We start from the raw sequence: 13,381 nt of genomic DNA, 5'->3' as shown, positions 1-13,381 counted from the left end.
TTGGGGGGTATTTATAGATTTTAGAAATGAATGGATAAAAAAAAATAAAAAAAACCCGGAATAGTCTATAACGGCTCTATTTCAACGGTAAAAAAAAACGGCTATTTTTTTTTTGCCGTTGGATCTTTGATCCAACGACCGAAATTTAAAAAAATTCAAAGATCCAACGGCCGAAATTTAAAAAATAAAATAAAATAAAATAATCGGCCGGGACTAACGGGATTACCGTATCCCGTTAGTCCGACTCCCGTTACTGTGCCTAACGATAGCGGGGATTCCGTCCCGTCCCGTCCCGTTACACCGATGATATTTTACAGATAATCAGGGGCAGGGGCGGAGCTGTATCGTACTTTCATATAATACTTCCATACCTAGAATATATATATTTTATGTAATTTTATTAAAAATAATAATTATATATGTAATTCGTTATATATATACTTACCTAATATATATTTTATATTTTATAGATACCCGTAGTGCCTGTAGTACTTTTATTTTTATTTATAAACTAGTGATATTTGCACCTGCTGAAGTTGAAAAAATATCGACATGTCAGACAAAATTCTAAAACTCAGAGGTCGAGGACGAAACACTGGAGCTATAATTCACACACACAAAAAAAAAATAGTAGATTTGAAACAAAAAGTATATATAATCACAATTATATAACAATATCAACAAATAATCACCAAGTCAATAAAAAAAAACAAGGTAAAATAATTTCAAAATTGATATACAGATGGTATAAAGTCAGTTTTTCTCTTCAAAATTGGTATAACGTTTTTTCCAGAAAAATTGGTATACCATTGTTATTTTATAAAACGATCCAGTTTATAGTCAATTTTGTACTAAGATGTTAAATTTCTCTGTATACGAAAGGCTAAGAGCCTACAATGAAGCCGAAGTTGATTTTGGTTGGTGGGCTTCAAATTAATTCAATTGGTGTTTGTTTATCTCTTGTTTGGATGAATTGTTTAAGCTTTGTTTAATATGTTTTATATTGCTTGATCAATCGTTAGATTTATTTTTAGGATTATTTAGATTAACAGGAGATTATAAACAATCGTGATCTTGCTTGAACACCCATTAAATTAATTTTTAGGAACATTTAGATTACCAGGAGATTATAAACAATTTTGTTCTTACCGAGGTTCACTGGATAAAAGTTGGCTAATCATCGTTGAGCCTCGACAAAGAAGCGTCGTGACGGGTGTTCAATAGTTTTTTTCAAAGGGTTTCAAGACGAACACACTTCATATAACATTGAGTAATGCTATTCAACACGACTAACGATGTTGAACGATCCACTCACAACGCGACACGTGGATGTTCAGTGCCACGTGTCGCGTTGTGAGTGGATCGTTCAACATCGTGAGACGTGTTGAAAAGCATTTCCGTATAACATTAGATGAAAATGTTTAAAAGAGCCAATGCCCAGCTTCATTTTAAATTATACCATAGCCTAGTGAAAAATAAAAATCTTTGATTAAATAATAATGACAACATATAAATAAGATAACTTAAGATTAATTCTTCAAGTCCATGCACGTATTAAATAGACTCGTCGCAACTAATAAGCAAGGTACGTCAAAATAGCAGACGTGTCAAAGCCATTGAAGTGGGACCCAGCAGCCATGGTATACGCACCCATATTCGGAAACACCAGCCAATCGTTGACCCGAAGCTCCGGTAAGGAATGACCAGTCAGCACCGTATCTAACGCGTCGCACGTGGGCCCGAACACCGTGGAGCTGTAAGTAGCCTCTCCTTCGCACGTGGGCGATAGAGGTTCGCACGTGAGCGTCGCGTGGTCGTAGAGCAAGCAGTTCATCGATCCATAAACGCCGTCGTTTATCCAATACTCTCTCCCCTCTCCCCTCACTCGCTTCCCGATTATATTCGTTGCCAGCGTGAAAGCCGACTCAGCGAAATACCGGCCCGGCTCGGCTATCAAGCTCAGCGCGCCAGAGCCGAGTTTATCGTCGAAGTGCTTGTTTAAAGCGGCTCTCACGTTTAAAGCCGCCTCTTCAAACTGTTCACCGGCCGTAAACCCGCCGCCGATATTCAACACGCTCATCGGAGGAAAGCCGAGCCGATCGGCAATGTCGAACACGCGCCTGGATTCTGCGATCGCGGCTCCGTAGACTTGCGGATGAGCCGCGCCGCTTCCGACGTGGAATGACACGCCCTGGACGACGAGCCGCGCCGATCGAGCGGCTTCTAGAAGCGGCTCGATCTCGTCTTGTAGCGCGCCGTATTTGGAGCCGAGAGGGCAGCGAGCCGAGCCTTCCTCCGGCGGCTTGATGCGGAGGAGGACAGCGCAGTCTTTGTGAGAGTTTCGGATCTTCTCAAGCTCTTCGATAGAGTCGAAGGTGGTTAGGTTTACGCTTTTTCGGCGGCGAAACTCACGTGAGACTCAGGCTTGCATGGGTTTGCGAACACGATTCGGTCCGGAGAAACTCCCAAGGCTAAAACGGACTCGATCTCGGCTCGGCTCGCACAGTCGAATCCGGAGCCGAGAGCCGCCATGGCGCCGAGGAGAGCCGGTTCAGGGTTGCATTTGACGGCGTAGAAAGGTCGGACTCCGGGGAGGGATTTTCTCCATTGGCTCATTAGGGTTTGGACGACGCTCAGATCGAGCACGTAAAACGGCTCTTTCGATTTCTTTAGAGCGATTGTCTGCATGAAGTTTGATAAGTCGAAACCTTTGTTTAAGGCTGTGACGCATTTGCCCTTCACTCCTTGAGCTCCCAAAATGGCTTTGAGTTGGAGACTCTTTGGATCTGAATCCGATTCTTCTGTATGTTCACTATTTCCCATTGCAATTCTTGTATCAAAAATCAGTAAGAAAGAGTGGAAGGAAAAGAAAATAAAAATAGAGAAGGGAAGGGATTTAGATTTTCGAGTTTGGTATGAGGTTGGGTCGACATGCGTTTCGTCTGTGTCTCTTGATACTTATATGAATCAACAAAGGGAAAAGAATAATTAAGTGTTTGGTATTCCTTTCAAAAACTGTTTTTTAGTTTTTGAGTGGAAAAAATTGAAAACAAAAATTGAAAACATGTTTGGTTTAATTTTTCGGAAAAAATTTTCAAAAAATTTTGAAATTGTTTTGTAAAAAAGTAAATAAAACTGAAAACAAATAAAATGTGTTTTTGAAATTTTTTTTCTTCTCTTCTCTTCTCCTTCTCCTCGTCTTCTCTTTTCATTCTTTCAAAAACAAAAATGAAAACTATACCAAACACTTTTTTTTCAGTTTTTTCACTTTCTCAAAAACAAAAATGAAAACTGTACCAAACAGCTTTTTGAAAACAACTGCAAAATAATTTTTCAGTACAACTACAAAAATTAAAAAATTAAAAACAAAAAATTTTTGAGTTAACTACCAAACACAAATATTCTATTCATGACGTTAATAAAGTTTAGTCAAGGGCAATTAAATATGAATTTTGAAATTATTCTATGGTAAAAAGCATCGGTGCTAACATTCCAGTCAATATACTTGAATCCTGTGTTGGACTGGGCGGCTCGAGAAAAATCAATACTAGTTTGATCTGATCGATATTCAAGTCAATTATTTTGTATTTGGTAATTTGGTCGACATATTAACAGCACATTGGTTAAAAGAGGGATGAGGACACCAATATTGACAACCGCATGCATATTGTCCGCCTTTGCGTTATTTAGTCACAAAAATTAAATCGTTTATGGGAAATTATAAACTCTGGTCAAATCGGAAGTTTTTGTTATTTATTGATCAAGTTCTTAAACAAAATTTCACGACTGAGCTTCGTCGAAGATTTGCAGAGAAAGATCGGAGAAGAAATTGGAGCGTAACATGCAAGAGAATAGCCGAGCAATAGACTGCACGAGAGAAGCTGGAGATCAATAGAGCTCAGGCGAAGCAATCCCCATAAGTCCGGATAATGACATAAGTTCTATAAAAATTAAAAAAAAAAAAATTGAAGGCTTGATTACTGAGACCATTAATTTGCTAAATGTATCCTGGAAATTATAATCTGCAAAATTCAAGGAAAGAAACTAATCCTAAGCAACCGATTCCATTTTGGTCTTTTCATTTACTCTAATTCGAACAGGTATAAGAAAATGAAAGTCGAGGACTTAGAAAGATAATCATCTGCTTGTATGTTAGTACAACTCTATGCACAAACATTATTTATTATTGTTATTTTTCTTTTTGATTGGAAATGAACCTGGATATAACTGTTTTTTTTTTTTTTAAATATAGAACCCCAGTAATTAATACCATCTTCTTCTGCCGTTGGCTTGGCTGAGATAGAATGGAAATGTAGACAAAGCGTTTTCCTTTTGTTATTACTTACTTTGCTGTGTTGTGGGTGTAACTTGTTTAACAGTCAGGATAACAATATGAAGCCATTCCATAGACGAGGACGATAGGAGCGATGTGGTCTTTCCAATATAAAATAATTAGATTTATATCTACTCCTTTCTGTGAGTTGATTGCAAGCAAATGAGTGTTTGTTTTATTGTGTAGATTTTGAAATCAGTGACTAGGGTGCGGTACAAGCTTTGTACTGCAAATACAAATGTAGTACACCTTTTTAGCATCATTATATATTTGTAACTTCCTTCCTATTAAAAATCTCCATAACATTCTAAATTCTTCATCTACCTTTCTAGTTATTCGTTGATCTTCTCACCACTCTACAAATATGAGAGAAAAACTAAAACCGTCATTGTATTTTCAAGCTCGTTTTCAGGAAATTATTTCGCCCGTGTATGGTAAGACGTGATCAAGGTTTTTACAAGAATGTAGAAAGTTGAAGTTTATTACGTTTTAATTTTTTCCAGTTACTTTCTGTTTTTCAATTTATTTTATGTAAATTCTTATGATATATATTTATTATTTTATTTTCCCGTTGTTATCAGATAAAGAAACGAATTGCATCCACACACTTGCGAGGTCTCATTTTCAGCTATCCCACCCACACTTATTGGTATTTATTTCTTATTTCCTCAATTCTCGTAACCAGAAAAAATAAATTGATAAATAAATAACAGGTATTCATAAACAGTAGCCTCTAAACTTCAGTGGCTGTAATTATTTGGTTAGCACGATATTACGCGGGATAAGATAATCACATTCACGTTACTTGCTAAATAAATCAAACGACGTGAATTACGTTTTCTGGTGATCTCATGGCAATTATACCACGAGGGATTTCATTAACTCGCAACCTCACACTCTCACAGCAAGCCACGTCAGCAGGATAGGAATCCCCAATGCAGCCAATGAGAAGCCCTCCCCAGGATAAGCCAAGTTGCCATACTAGTACTATCCAAACACAAACCACACAATCCACGCCAATCGCAGCTATTAAACCACACACCTCTTTCTCTCCTCAAAACTCTTCTAGACCAGACCAACACTCACAAGCGAAACACCACAAACATCTGAAACAATGGCTTCCATGACCTCCTCGGCATCAGTGACCATCCCGTCGTTCGCCGGCCTGAAGGCCTCGTCGAAGGCGGCGAGGGCGGTGTCGGTCTCGGTCCCGGCGGCGACCAAGCCGTGCTCGGCCGTGAAGGCGTCCCTGAGGGACGTCGGAGTGGCGGCGGCGGCGGCGGCGGCGAGCGTGATGCTGGCCGGGAACGCGATGGCGATGGACGTCCTGCTCGGAAGCAGCGACGGCGGTCTCGTGTTCGTGCCGAGCTCCTTCAGCGTGGCGGCGGGCGAGAAGATCACGTTCAAGAACAACGCTGGGTTCCCACACAACGTGGTGTTCGACGAGGACGAGATTCCCAGCGGCGTCGACGCCACCAAGATCTCCATGAGCGAGGAAGATTACCTTAATGCCCCCGGAGAGGTCTACTCCGTCACGCTCTCCGAGAAAGGCGAATACTCTTTCTACTGCGCTCCTCACCAGGGTGCCGGTATGGTCGGCAAGGTCACCGTCAACTGATCCACTTTGAATCTCATATGCCTTTTTTCCTAAATTCTTTTTTTGGCTACGTACTAGAGCTTCATGTATTATATAGCAAGTCTTGATTTCTGCCTTTGTGATTTATCAGCAAGTTGATGAGCCTTAATGAAGCTATACTCTACGTACTGTGCAGTTCTAAACAAACCAATCTCACTAATTTTAAAAACATAACATATCCAAAACTGTTGCAAGTCACATATACAGTTTCTCAAGTGTTTGCTTATTCAACTTCACAGTAACAAATTATAGTAAATTTGGAGAGCCAAAATTTGTAAGAGAGTTGTTTTATAGCATTTAAGTGGTTAGAGCATCGGGGAGAGTAGAGCGAGATCCGAGGACCTTACCGCCAACGTCAGGGAAGTGGTCGTGTCCCGGCAACGGGCCCACCTTGCCGCTCCCATCCACCTCCACCGGATATCTCAGAAGGTGTCCTTGTAGAAGTGCAAACTCGTCCGACGTGAAATTTGCCCAATTCTCTTCGGCTATTTGGTTCACTCGCTTCACGCAACTCAAGCTTTCGGGCTCTCTAAAGCTCGTCTCAACCGCTCCCAAGTGCTCCGCCCATAGCGACATTCGGTATCCGTATACCTAAAAAACAAACCGAGCAAACATTCTCTTCTTATCAATCCACGGCGTTATAATACTAATAATAATTTTTTTTTTTTTTTAAAGCGAGAAATTAACAAACCTGGCCGCAAGGATGTCGGTTTCTCTTGCCCCAAGTGTGGTGAGGCTGATATGCTCCCATGGCTATCTCGGTGTCTCGAGATCCTGCCATTGACCTCTGGTTTATATTGGCCGATCCGATTATCACGTACTCGTCGTCTACTATCATTCCTTTTGCATGGACATAGATCATGAACCGTTGAAACTTCTGTGAAGCTGAAACCTGAAAATACTCGTACGATGAGGAATCAAAAGCTATAATATCCTCGTGATTGTGAATCAAACAGCTTGTTCTTTCTTAATGATTACCGTGTCTCCGGTCTTGGAGGTGTGATCAGTTGATGGGGACGCTTCGTCTGGCAGTTGCTCCCGATTTCCGAGACAGTAAAAATTTAGATAATGCTGCGGATGGGAATCCTCAACCCGGGTTTCTTTCAGTTCTCGTGCTACGATTTCGTACATCATTTGCATCGTTTGGCCCTAAAATACCACCCCCAAAACAAAACAGAGAAATTTTTTGTAATTCTGATTTCAGTACTCAGTTACATATACAATTGACCAGAGAAAATTACCTGCCAAAAGAGTATTTCTTGTACGGAGCCAGAAGACGGAACACCCTCGGGGCACATTGGTATGACAACATATACTGCAAATCTCTCTTTGGCTCTGATCTTGCTTGCTATCTTTAATGCCAATTCTATCGGGATCAAATTATCGGCACCTAAACAAAATAAGACGCTCATTTTCAAGGAAGGGAAAACAAATAAGACCAGCATAAATCTCAAATAAGACAGCTTTTGATCTCTGCAAAGGAAAATATTGGCCTGTTCGTGTCTTCTATTTCTTTTATTCCAGTTATACATTGTTAAGTGATTCTCTATGCATAACTAATGATAAAGTATTTTTTTTAAGCAAAAACCTGAATCTTTGTATGACGGCCATGCATAGGAGGATCCTACAAAGTACTGATTCTCTATGTATATGTAGTGTTGTGCAGATCTGATGGCTTGGATGTATGCTGTTTGGATGCTCATGTCTATTACCAAGTTTTTTGCACAGCAAAGATTCTGCAATATGAAAAATTAATACCAAAAAACTCAACTGATCAAGCTCATATGCATATAGTAAACTTTTAAGCGATAAAATGATACGTATTATCAACCAACCTGAGCCTCCGCTTCGTAAATATTTTTCGGAAATCCTTTTATGGATCCTGAATCTATGGACCTGAAAACCTGTCGATTCGAGGCACTAGGTAAGGATAGGTATTAAAAGCACTTTTTTTTTCCTTTCTTTTTTCTTGTGCACGAGGCCAAACCTGGACACGCCAGTTCTCAGGATCTTCTTGCTTGGCAACCCATAATGCAGGATCGTCTATTGTAACAGACGAAGAAGGACTAAGGATCCACGATATGCGTTCCAACTTTATCAAAGAATCGTCGTGCCAACGAGATACCTTTTTGAACTTTTGCCCCAATTCCGACCGTTTCGTGGCTTTTTTCCACCGCTGCTCGAAATTAGTGAGCACGTCATACGCAGCAGGGCCTTCGATTTTGCAGTGCAAGTCATGCCATGGCTGCCTCGGTCCCTTCGTTCCGCTCTGTTTTTCGACACCGCCAAGTAAAGCACATTATAACCAGTCCATCAACTCTTTTGGCATTTACAAAAAGTAGACAATAGAAATCGGCACTCACAGAAAAAGTTGGATTGTAAAAATCTCCGTCAAACACAGTGTCTAGATCACGAAACAGCCGGTGCTGAGGTGTATCGTAACGGCCATCACAGAGGTCTAAACCTCCTAGAAATGAAGTTATCTTCCGGTTATTACCCCAAGCTTGTGTGTCCACAATTACGCATTTCTGATGATGCGTAAACAGAGTTCCTACAACCTGAAAACGAACTTTTCACCTCAGCACCACATAAGAGAATAAGAGTCAATTTAAACATAAAAAGGAATATTTATAAAGGTGAAAATGTTACTGGACCATGGTATATTCATGCCTGTTGCTTAAAAATGCTGAGCTTACTGCTCGCATACCGCGGCGACAACACGCAAGTCACCGACGAGTGCTTGAAGAACTTCTTCGTTTCTTCATCGTGCGTTCCCATCACTCCTTTCTGCCATCAGATTAAGCAACGCTTTTATATGTATGTTGAGTTAACACTTACTGTACCAAAAAGAGAAAGTCTCAAAAGGGGAAAATAATGACAGTGATTAATTAGTACCGTCTTTAGAAAGAAGTTGTGGTGAGAGGTCTTGTCATCCCAAACGAGCAAAAGAACTCTGACGCCTTCCTGAGACTTGAATTTGAGCAAATCTCCGAGGCTCAAATCCCCGCCGTTTGGCAAAGGCCTCGTCGGTTCTCTAACCAGCTTCACTTTGTGAAATATGGACCAACCAACAATGTATATCAGATGATGAGCCTCCAATATCGCGTGGCATATATCTTCCCAGCAATTCTCTCGACCGTACGATTTCCCGTTCTCCAACTCGATTTCTTCAGGTATCGGATCCGGCGAGTGAGCATCCTGGTACAGAGTCACCGAACCGCCTTTCCGAGCCGGAAAATAGCAGTTTCGGATTCCGTACCGGTCCGGATCAGAGGAGATTCCGAATCGGTACAGAGGATTCGCCTCGCAGCGCGTGAATCTCATCTCGAGCCTCACCGCCGCGTCCGGCTTCGGCGGCTTCCCGAACGATCCGATCACCGGAAACCAATCGCTGATCCCGTCGCCGGCGGCGATTATCGACGCCGGAACCGACGCGACTCCGATCATGTCGGCGCCGAAGACGTCGTTGTCTTTTACGACGAACTCCACATGCGAGACCGGGTGAGCCAGGGGAATCCGAAACCGCTCGTTCCAGACCGGGTTCTGCGAGTTCGGAATCACCCGCGTGCGAGCAACGCGCGCCCCGGCGAGGCACACTGTGACGTATGGGTCGCTGGTGATGATTTTCCCGTGGCGGCGCCTCCGATTTCTGCGGCGGCGCGTGAACGGCTCGTGGCACGCGGTCATGGCGGCGAAGCATTGACGGAGGCGCTCGGAGACCAGGTCCATGTTCGGCAGGCACCGAGCCTCCATGATCTTGAGGTCGAGGTCGCCGTGGAGGTACACCACCGGCTCAAAATCCGGCTCCGCCATCGGAGACAAGCTCTCCGAGAAACGGAAGCGATGGAAGAAGAGAATGGCTATCAAGAACGAGCAATGCGAGGAAGTATGACGTGGCGACCGACGGAGGGAACAATACGGTGCGTATCGAAAGAGGTGAGATGAGATTGAACAGAAGAAATGAGAGAGAATTGTGTTTGGATCAGAAAATGGGATCTCCGACGAAGCCAACGGTGAACACCGAAGGCGGGATTAAGGTACGAAATATGGACGGAGTTAAAAATAGTCACGACTTACCATTAAAGTTCTTGGCGCGTGGACTCATATATACACGTGGCTCTACTTCCTAGGCTCAACTTACCGTCCTTTTATTATTTTACTAGTTTTAGGAACAATAAGATATTATTATTTTTAAATTAAAAAAATGTAAAATGTACAAAGAAAAAAGAGAGTAAAATATTGTTGCAACCTATCCTAAAATGATTAGTTTTTAACAACAACAAAAATTACAAAAGGTTAAAGTAAAGTATTATTATTATTATTATTTTTTTTTTCTTGTTGAGGACGTGAGGAACAAGTCTGACTCTATTGCATCTTAAAAAAAAAAAAAAAAAAAAAAAAAAAAGTCTGACTCAACTTGCTTGTTACATTGTAATTCAGATGCACCAAATCCAGGAGAGGTTCTGCACTAAATCCAGGAGAGCCTCTAAAAGTGGAATTCAAGCTCAACGTCGTGGACGCATCAATCTCAAAAACTTTAAACTAATCAGGTTATTATTTGCAAATCATTTACTTTCGTAAATCAGGTGTTATAATTGTAGTCCAAGATCTAGAGAAATACAAGTTTTATCCGCCGCAGGTTAACTAAAAATTATGCTAATCATAACTTAAAAGGTTTATAGTTTACAAAATACACATATATACAATAAATAAAATGTACTATTTAATTCAACCGTAGTTAATACATCATACATATATAGATAAATACAGAGATCTATATATATCCCTTGACCAAATCCACCCACATTAGGATTACTCGTTAAATAATCTCATTACGTCTTCTCGTTTACGCTCTAATTTTCATCACATGCACCTCTTTCTTTTTTGTATTATATTGAATTTAAATTGATAACTAATAATTTATATAATTTATATTTTATATTTGTAATGAGTTGTATAACTTGTATTTACCTCATATTATGAAGTGATATAATAAAAGAGGTAAGAGATGGTTGAGGATTTAAAAATAAATTTTCAACTTAAAAGATTATAATAGTGTGTTAAAATATATGTGATAACATGCTTCTTATAATTTAGGTAATATAAAGATGTATACAAAATATTGATTAATAGATGCTGTTAACCGCGTTTTTGGGTTTACACTAAGAACCGTCCGTGGTTCGATCTAGGGCCGGACCCTATGACCGCACGTAGGTTGGGTTTGGTGAAGTTCTTCTCTTCTTGTCGTATTCATGCTATTCGGATCTTCGGGTCTTCGAGTGTCCGGGTCTTCGGATCTTCGAGTCTCTGGGTCTTTGGATCGTCTATGTTTTCCGTGTTCTTCGCCGGGTCTTTGAATCCTTGCACCTTCACCTAACCACAAATGAAACGTGAATCTAGAGGGACGCGGAGGGTTTTCCCTCGGCGCGCTCTCCGACGCTCAACATTAGTCGTGTTGTATTGCGTTTTTGGTAAACGATTTGTACTTGTCTCTATGTTTTCTAGAGAGAGAAAGTGGTGGTGTGATTTTTGTAGAGTTTTGAAAAGTTGAGAGAAACTTACTTTGTGTTGTGAATGAGTGAGGTATTTATAGGGACCAAGGAGTTTGGTGAAAAGTACTTGATTAGGTGGTGGAGATGGCCGGGTGGTCTTGGCCGAGTGAAGACGGCCGGGTGGTCTTGGCCGATTGAAGACAACCGGGTGGTCTTGGGCGAGTGAAGACGGCCGGGTGATTTTGGCCGAGTGAAGATGGCCGGGTGGTCTTGGCCGGGTGAAGACAACCGGGTGATTTTGGCCGAGTGAAGATGACCGGGTGGTCTTGGCCGGGTGAAGACAACCGGGTGGTCTTGGCGGGTGAAGATGACTGGGTGGTCTTGGCCGGGTGAAGATGACCGGGTGATTTGGGTCGAGTGTAGATGACCGGGTGGTCTTGGCCGGGTGAAAATGGCCGGGTGGTCTTGGCCGAGTGAAGATGGCCGGATGGTCTTCTTTTTTGGCCGACCGGGTGGTCATTTTATTTGGCCGACCGGGTGGTCATTTTTGTGGCTTTGTCTTGAAGATTTGTCAAGAAGTCTAGCTTGAAAACATTCTTTGAGAGTATTTTGAAAGACATTTCATGAGTGTTGACTCGGAACTTGGTGCGTGAGTTTGCTTGTGGGCTTGTGCATTATGTATGGACTTGATGTATCATTTTTTGCTCTCGGGGTGTCGTTTTTACGTTGTGAAAACGACGGCATAACAGATGCTTTGTACAATTTTTTTAGTTTTTATTACACACACAGTATATAATGTTTTTTTAAACTAATTTGGCTGTAGTATATTATCTATCTTTTTTTTTTTTTAAGTCAGCTTTGCTGCAGTGGGGATTGAAGTCACGACCTCCACACAGGAGGTGCTGTGGAATTACCGCTAGGCTATCCTAGTACCACTATTATCTATCTTATTAAGAGTTAAATTGTTGCACATAATTAAGGAAATTAACTGGCGGCTCACATTTTAGCATTATTTACTCGAACTTCAAGATTAATATTGAATTCTCTTATTTCATTAAAAAAAAAAAAAAAAAAAAAAAAAAAAACCGTACCATTTCCATTCCCCTAAAAAAAACATCAATGATTCTTTTTTATTTTCCAATACGGTAAAACTAAAAAACAAACTGCGCATCGCCTCTTTCAATTTTACGTCTGTTATATATTATATTGTCTAAATCTCTTTAAAAAAAATATTTAATGTTTTTTTAAACTATAATTTTGTTGTTTGGTCTGTTATAAGTTGTAGCAACTTTGAGAAATTGTTACAAAATAGCGTAATAATATATATTTTATGGCAACTCATAAGAGAACGTAATAATTGTTATCGTTGTGCGGATTATTTTGTCGTGGTCAAATTGTATTGCACGAGGCAACTTTTCCTCGGATGGCTGCATAAGTGCACATCCATTGAATATTAATCAATACTTCGTAATTTTTTTATCAATTGTCAAATCCTTGCCAAACTTTGGAAATTTTGGACGTAACATTTATTAAGCGGAAAGAAAATGGAAGCTTGCCAAAACAAAAACAAAAAGTGGCCAATTTACACTTTTTCCCAATAAATACCAAATTGACTTCGAACGCACGAGTTTTCTATTTAGTTTCATGAAAAGAAAGAAAAGCAAGTCAACCATTAGAACCAAATATAAAATATATAAAGATGAAAGTGATCGCAACGAGGTTTCGTCAACGAGATACATGATATTAAGGCTTTCGACAGTTGTTTGCCATGTGACGTCGAAATATTTCAGTTACATTTACTGTTTTGATTCATAGAAAGAGATCTATCTTAGTCAAATTCAACCTTTGACCAACTTAACCCAATCCAACGATACATTGGTTGTTTCAAGTTCATCAAGAAGTAAAATAAAGACATGCATA

General features: G+C 40.6%; 2 protein-coding genes, 1 long non-coding RNA gene and 1 pseudogene across 3 annotated transcripts; 2 read left to right on the top strand and 2 right to left on the bottom strand.

Moving 5' to 3' along the window:
• Positions 1–1,506: 1,506 nt before the first annotated feature.
• Positions 1,507–2,976, bottom strand: LOC149392524 (ornithine decarboxylase-like; annotated as a pseudogene).
• Positions 2,977–4,314: 1,338 nt separating this feature from the next.
• LOC149392521 (uncharacterized) lies at positions 4,315–10,638 on the top strand. The gene is made up of 3 exons (XR_016300326.1): positions 4,315–4,767; positions 4,915–4,982; positions 10,410–10,638. It is a non-coding gene; the product is annotated as an uncharacterized LOC149392521 (long non-coding RNA).
• On the top strand, positions 5,076–6,116 carry PETE1 (plastocyanin 1). Its single transcript, XM_089621239.1, has one exon. It carries the CDS (start codon positions 5,448–5,450, stop codon positions 5,949–5,951), a length of 504 nt encoding a protein of 167 aa, XP_089477365.1. The 5' UTR covers positions 5,076–5,447; the 3' UTR covers positions 5,952–6,116.
• On the bottom strand, positions 6,104–10,038 carry LOC149392522 (phospholipase D delta-like). Its single transcript, XM_089621238.1, has 10 exons — positions 8,865–10,038; positions 8,640–8,756; positions 8,333–8,527; positions 7,957–8,238; positions 7,805–7,873; positions 7,558–7,705; positions 7,211–7,359; positions 6,948–7,118; positions 6,661–6,861; positions 6,104–6,560 (listed from the first exon to the last, which is right to left on the bottom strand). Exons 1-10 carry the CDS (start codon positions 9,780–9,782, stop codon positions 6,267–6,269), a joined length of 2,544 nt encoding a protein of 847 aa, XP_089477364.1. The 5' UTR covers positions 9,783–10,038; the 3' UTR covers positions 6,104–6,266.
• Positions 10,639–13,381: the final 2,743 nt, after the last annotated feature.

The sequence above is a fragment of the Urtica dioica genome, chromosome 7 (assembly GCF_054948205.1).
Source record: "Urtica dioica subsp. dioica isolate 48M chromosome 7, U.dioica_male_clone48M_v1_H2, whole genome shotgun sequence".
NCBI classification, from domain to species: Eukaryota; Viridiplantae; Streptophyta; class Magnoliopsida; order Rosales; family Urticaceae; genus Urtica; species Urtica dioica.
Note: the sequence above shows the minus strand (reverse complement) of the source record. Positions and strands in the feature narration are given on the sequence as shown.

What these genes read in the sequence shown, in the direction of transcription:
- PETE1 (XM_089621239.1), top strand. Translation starts at nt 5,448, where the DNA reads ATGGCTTCCATGACCTCCTCGGCATCAGTGACCATCCCGTCGTTCGCC.
- LOC149392522 (XM_089621238.1), bottom strand. Translation starts at nt 9,782, where the DNA reads ATGGCGGAGCCGGATTTTGAGCCGGTGGTGTACCTCCACGGCGACCTC. An exon ending in CTGAGAACTGGCGTGTCCAG is followed by an intron (nt 7,874 to 7,956) that starts GTTTGGCCTCGT and finishes TCGAATCGACAG; the next exon opens with GTTTTCAGGTCCATAGATTC. An exon ending in TTTACGAAGCGGAGGCTCAG is followed by an intron (nt 7,706 to 7,804) that starts GTTGGTTGATAA and finishes TTCATATTGCAG; the next exon opens with AATCTTTGCTGTGCAAAAAA.